The following is a 6,925-nucleotide window of genomic DNA, read 5'->3' on the forward strand; positions in this document are numbered from 1 at the left end:
CTGGCTCATCAAGCTGCTTCAACATCACCATTGAGATTCCATCTGGACCAAGCGCTTTGGATGATTTCGCGTTCCTGATGACATTTGCAACATCCTCCAACGTAAATTGTGGTGGTTCCTCCTCCACCTGAAGAGAGCGCATACGGCGCAATACTCTTCTCTTCGCCCAGTCACTCTCGGGGTGCTCTATAAACTGCCGGTTGAAATAACACGCGCACCTCTTCGGATCTGTCACCTCAACGCCGTTAAATGAGACAGAAGTCCGATCCTCCTTCTTTCCAGGGTTCGAGAGCGACTTAACCGTTGCCCATAATTTACTCACTCCGGTACTGATGTTGCAACACTTCAGATGCTCTAGCCACTTTTTCCGCTTATGCTCGCCGACTAACCTGTTCACTTCCAACGTCAGTTCTCTGACTCTGGGGTTAGTAGGGTTATAACGGCGAAGCTCATCACGCTCATTCGCTAGTCCCGCTCCCTCTGCTGGGAAGTTCGGTCTTAGTTCGGGTATACGACCCGCAGGTATATAGCGAGCGGCTGCAACAGTGATGATGTCCCGGAAATTCCTTTCTGCTACCCGAGCGTCAGAAGGGATGGGCAGTTCTCTGAAGCGACGATTGGTGAAATTTCTGAACTCTTGCCAATTGGCTTTCCCATGATTAAGGAAAGTACGGCGTTCAGAAGTTATGAAATCGGGTGGTCTGTTGATGGATATGATGATAGGGAGGTGGTCTGACCCCAATGATATGACGGGTTGCCAAGCCACGTCATTCGTCAGACCCGGAGACACGATGGATATGTCCGGTGAGCTTTGGCAGTCTCCCCTCATCCTGGTGGGTATGTCCTCGTTCACCGTGCAAAACGTTGAGCTATCAATTTGCTCGGCCAGCGCCATGCCCTTCTGGTCATTACCTAGGACGGAATGCCATAACTCATGATGTGCATTGAAATCCCCTAGCACCAGACGGGTATTGCCTTCTAAAAGATGACTAATGTCGGGCAAATAACGCGGGGCACAGCTATTTAACGGCGGAATGTAAACGTTAAGCACCTCTACCTCGGCGGTACCACATTTGACCGCTACTCCCATACATTCCATGTATGGGTCACTAGAGTCTAGCTCAAACGAGATAGGTCTGTACTGGACAGAATGGTGCAATAGGAATGCTAATCCTCCACCTCCACCTCTTGTACGATCCTTTCTAATAACGTTGTATCCATCACAACTCTGAAGACTACAGGTGTCGTTCAGCTTCGTTTCTTGGATCGCAGCGACCATAATACTTCTTCGACTCATAAAATCCACTATCTCGTTGTGGTCCGGGGTTTGTCTCAATCCCGGCACGGACCAAAAGAATCCGGAGCAAGCATTCCGGGTAATGATGCTCCCATGTTGAAAAAATACACGTAGTATTTGCTGGGTTGACAGCCCTTGGTCGGAAGTTGATTCCTCCGAGTCAATCCGGTGCATAGAACCGGCCGTCGTGGGATTGAGTAAAAGTGTAGTTACGTCCGTTTGCATTTATGATGACGATATGTACCTATTAGTTAAAATTTATAAACCAAAAATTATACAATAAAAAATTTATGAGGCTTGAACGAAAAAAGTGTTTAAAGGTGCATCCCTCTCCCCTATCAATTTATTCGAACTTCCAAGACCTATATATTAGGATGTATGAATTTTCTTCACATATAACATATATCTTCTAATTAACTAGAAGCCAATAAATACAAATTTATTCAAATTTCCGAGACCTATATATTAGGATGTATGGGACTTCCCCATCTGTATGCTAAATCCGTAATTGTGCACCCATGATAAACCCAAAAAATCACAAATAATTCAAGGTATGTAATGTAAAAAACCAAAAATGTATGTCATTTGTTTTGTATATGAAAACAAAAAATGACGCAAAAAATTGAATCCTCTTGCATGAATTAAAAGCTAGATGGCGTTGTTTGCATTATATTGGTAACAAAATCCGTATTCGAAGTTGACAGCGATTCGTTATTGTTGTAATTAACAGGATATTTAGACAATATTTTATTTTTGTCCTTTCTTTTATGATATGGGTAGAAAATCAAGTGAACTTTCAGAAGAACAACGAAAAATTGTAATAGATCTGCACATTGCACAAAATATAGGATGGACTCGTACAACTTTTGAGAGATAACAACACGACCTTATCTCGTTATAGTCTCCTTCAAGCATGGTGACGGTACAGAGATGGTATGCGTGTGTTTTTCTTCACCTGGAGTTAAAAACTCCATTTGGTTGATGGCGTCAGGACAGCAAGGGACTATATAAACATTTTTAAGCAAAACTTGAAGCAAAATGCAGTATTCTGTCCCAAATACCTCAAAACACCCCCAGATCTTTATCGTTTTAAGAATTTTTGGTAAACTTACTTCCAAATGTTTGCAGGTCATGATTTCAATGAAAACAAAATTGATGTAGATGTGGAAGTGGTAGAATAAATTCAACTAATCGTTTTGAATGTTTAGGATGAAGTCAGGAAAATTTTTATTCAATATGTATCTATCGTTATGACAATTCAGTTTGTAACATTTGTATATAACAAGTATAAATATTACAAGTTTATTTCAACACTTCCCCTGAACATGTAATATATCTACTTATAGTAACATAGTTTTAAATATATGACAAATTGTTATTGTAAGCCAAACACTTTCGTAAAAACTAATAATTTGTTGAAAGTAACGCCCTTTGTAAACATGTCAGCAGCCATTTCATTTGTAGATATGTATTGCAAGTTAATAGTACCATCAAGCAAACGTTCTTGTATAAATTTGACTCTGATATCGATGTGCTTCGTTCTAGACGAATAGGCATTATTATGAGCAACGTGAATAGCACTCTTATTATCACAGCGCAAAACTATAGTTTTTGAAGGTTTAACACAGAGTTCTTTCTCCAAACGTTTTAGCCAAATAGCTTCTTGAATGGCCGCAACAATAGACATGAATTCCGCTTCCGTTGAAGACAGTTTTCTGCCTTTTAGTAGCCCATGACACAGCACCTGACTGGAAAGTAAATACATATCCAGTAGTTGAACGTCTTTCATCCACGTCACTACCCCAATCAGCGTCACAATATCCAGTTATTTCTTCTCCATCTTGTGCATAAACTATACCTTTATTCATGGTTCCTTTTAAGTAACGCATCACTCTTTTACATGCTTCCCAATGACCTTTTCCAGGATTTTCGCAATATCTACTCAGCACGATAACGATGTAACAGATATCAGAGCGAGTTACATTTGCAGCAAATAATAAGCACCCAATAACTTCCATGTAAGGAACTTTAGACATGTATATTTCATCCTCCCTTGTTTTAGGACAAAGTTCCTTTGACATTTTTGTACTACAATCAACTGGAGTTTTTATTGGGTTACAGTCGACCATCTGAAAACGCTTAAGAACATTTTGAATGTACTGGGTCTGGTCAATTTTGATATAGTTGTCCTTTTGAGAAATCCGAATTCCCAACATTGAAGAAGCTTCACCCAGGTCTTGCATTTTGAAATTTTTCTTCAGAGATTCCTTAATACGTTCAATATGACTCGATTTATTTGACAAAATCAAAACATCATCTACGTAAATTGCGATGTATGTTATTTCATCCTTCTGAATTCTGTAGTACCTTCGGGCTGTTCCATATATATTTCTTCCTCTAGATTACCGTTTAAGAAAGCAGTAACTGCATCCATTTGATGGATTTTCAGTTTGTACTTTGCAGCTAAAGCAATTACAAATCTGATTGATTCGTACCTGACTACAGGAGCAAAAGTTTCATTATAGTCAATTCCTTTTTCTTGATTATAACCCTTTGCCACAAGTCTTGCTTTTCGCCGCAAAATCTCATTGTTAGCACCAAGTTTTGTCCTGAAACACCATTTTGCAGGAATTGCTTTTTTATTTGATGGTAACTCTGTTAAAATCCATGTTTCATTTGGAATCAAGGAAACATATTCTTTCGTCATCGCTAGCTTCCATTCCTCTGCATATGGTGATGAAATTGCTTCGATCGCACTAAATACAAAGGATCGTTTAGGCCTGTTAGCTAACCTCTCTGAACGTCGTACATTAAGATTTTCATTTATATTTTCTGAAGATTCCGAATTATGAACATCAGGTGTAATCGCGTCCATAAAATCATCGTCACTACTTCTTGAGTTATTATCATTGGGTTCCAAATCATTATCCGATTCCAAATCGATTGTTGGTTCTCTCTCATTTGACAATTCAACTACAGTACTTCCCCCAGAATTGTCATCTTCATAATTCACCACTTTCTCTATTTCGGGAAAATATAGATTGTTATGTTGATCAGACATTTTACCATAAAATTCAGATTCGAAGAAAACAACATCTCTGCTAGTGATAATTTCATTTTTGTGGGATTAAATAGACGATAAGCTTTAGACTCTGAGCTATATCCAACTAAGATGCATTCAATGGACTTTTTCATTAATTTTGACCGCTTTTGTTTTGGTACATGAACCATAGCTTTACAACCAAATACTCTAAGGTGTTTTAAATTTGGTGATGAAATTGCATATGGTGATGAAATTGCTTCGATCGCACTAAATACAAAGGATCGTTTAGGCCTGTTAGCGAACCTCTCTGAACGTCGTACATTAAGATTTTCATTTATATTTTCTGAAGATTCCGAATTATGAACATCAGGTGTAATCGCGTCCATAAAATCATCGTCACTACTTCTTGAATTATTATCATTGGGTTCCAAATCATTATACGATTCCAAATCGATTGTTGGTTCTCTCTCATTTCACAATTCAACTACAGTACTTCCCCCAGAATTGTCATCTTCATAATTCACCACTTTCTCTATTTCTGGAAAATATAGATTGTTATGTTGATCAGACATTTTACCATAAAATTCAGATTCGAAGAAAACAACATCTCTGCTAGTGATAATTTAATTTTTTGTAGGATTAAATAGACGACAAGCTTTAGACTCTGAGCTATATCCAACTAAGATGCATTCAATGGACTTTTTCATTAATTTTGACCGCTTTTGTTTTGGTACATGAACCATAGCTTTACAACCAAATACTCTAAGGTGTTTTAAATTTGGTTTTTTGTTTGACCAAATTTCTTCTGGAGCACGTGAGTTACCTCTGCATGGAACACGGTTTATAAGATACGCAGAAGTCATAGCTGCTTCTGCCCAAAATTGTTCCCTTAATTTGCTCTCGAATAGCATACAACGCATTCTTTCTACAACAGTACGATTCATTCGTTCTGCTACTCCATTCTGTTTTGGAGTGTACGGACATGTTTTCTGGTGTTTTATTCCGTGTTCTTTCAAATATGTCGCAAATCGGTTGTTCACATATTCTTTTCCATTATCAGTGCGTAATATTTTTATTTTTCTCGAACATTAATTTTCCACAGCGTTCTTGAATTCAACAAACCTCTCGAAAGCTTCCGATTTTCGTTTTATTGGGTAAACAAAAATTTTTCTAGAAAAATCATCAACAAAAGTCAATAAATAAGAGTTCCCAGAAAATGATTTTTGCCTAAATGGACCAAGTAAATCGGAATGCACTACTTCAAGTAAGCCTGTAGCTCGTTCACCTACGTCTTTGAACGATTTTCGAGTCTGTTTTCCTTCAACACAGGTAACACATTGATCTGAAGTTACTTCGCAATTTATACCATAACAAGACGACTTCACATTTCGGAGGTTTTCACTACAAATATGGCCTAGCCGACGATGCCATAAATTTGAAGTTTGGTTCACAATGAGAGATTTTTATTTCGTGGTATTCACATCGCACTTCAGATGGTACAATCCATTATTCATTACAGCCTCCCCAATTAAATTATCATCCTTGTTGAAAATCTGACAAATATCTTTCTCGAATATAACCTTCTTGCCATTCTGGGTTAACTGAGCAACCAAAAGCAAATTCGCACAGATATCTGGAACATACTCCACATTCTCACCCATATTCAACGACATCTGTATATCTCCCGAACTCGAAACTTTCAATTTGTTATTATTGGCGACCACAATTTCTTTGTTACAAACCTTAGTTTCATTAAATAACAAATCTCTATTATTAGTAATATGAGACGTCGCTCCTGAATCGATATACCATTCATTCACTTTGTCTGTTTCAGATATCAAAGCTGCATACAAAACTTCATCATTATTCTTTGTTGGTTTCTTAGGATTGTTCTTGTTTTTCTTTGGACAATTTTTACTAAAATGACCAATTTCATTACACGAATGACACTTCAATTTACAATTTTTGAATTTTTGGTTTGACACCAATGTTTTTTCTTTCTTATTGTTATCATATTTAGCGTCTTGCAACAATAGATTCTGTACCGAGTCAACAGTCAATTTGGTCTTTGAATTTTCAATTGCCATCATCAATGATTGAAATTCTTCCGGCAATCCTGCCAGCATTAGAGAAGCCGTTACTTCGTCATTAATTACCAAACCAGCATTGTTGACCTTGATAGATGTTAAAATCATTGCATTTACATATTCTTCCATTGATGAAAAATCACCAAGCTTAAGTTGCACTAACTGTTTCAACAGTTCCAGTATCCTCGTATGCGCTTACTATCGAATCCCAAGCTTCCTTTGTCGTTTTAGCTTTTGCAATATGAGCGAAATTGTTGGGTTCGATCATTAGCGTTATCTCCGCCAAAGCAAGTTCATTAATTTCACGATCCTTGTCCCCATTTATCCCTTTTTTGACAACATTCCAGCATTTTTAAATCACCAAACAAGATTTCGCATGTCGTCTGAAAACTGAAGCCATTGCGTTTTAAAATGCACGATTTATGAAATTAATTCCGCGTAACAATTCTACCAAAAACGGTACAAAAGGCCCATAACCTGATGTAAATGTGGAAGTGG

The 6,925-nt window shown here is 37.7% G+C and overlaps 1 protein-coding gene across 1 annotated transcript; it reads right to left on the minus strand.

Moving 5' to 3' along the window:
- Positions 1-5,803: 5,803 nt before the first annotated feature.
- On the minus strand, positions 5,804-6,556 carry LOC133336226 (uncharacterized). Its single transcript, XM_061544509.1, has 2 exons — positions 6,324-6,556; positions 5,804-6,257 (listed from the first exon to the last, which is right to left on the minus strand). The coding sequence occupies exons 1-2, from the start codon at positions 6,554-6,556 to the stop codon at positions 5,804-5,806; spliced, it is 687 nt and encodes a 228-aa protein (XP_061400493.1).
- Positions 6,557-6,925: the final 369 nt, after the last annotated feature.

Source organism: Musca vetustissima, unplaced genomic scaffold (assembly GCF_032173495.1).
Source record: "Musca vetustissima isolate MV318-11 ecotype Yass unplaced genomic scaffold, APGP_CSIRO_Mvet_v1 utg68612, whole genome shotgun sequence".
NCBI classification, from domain to species: Eukaryota; Metazoa; Arthropoda; class Insecta; order Diptera; family Muscidae; genus Musca; species Musca vetustissima.

Excerpts from the sequence above, each read along its gene's own strand:
- LOC133336226 (XM_061544509.1), bottom strand. The coding sequence starts at position 6,556 with ATGGAAGAATATGTAAATGCAATGATTTTAACATCTATCAAGGTCAAC. Across the intron at positions 6,258-6,323 it reads AAGAAAGAAAAAACATTGGT|TAAAAATTGTCCAAAGAAAA; the intron begins GTCAAACCAAAA and ends TGGTCATTTTAG.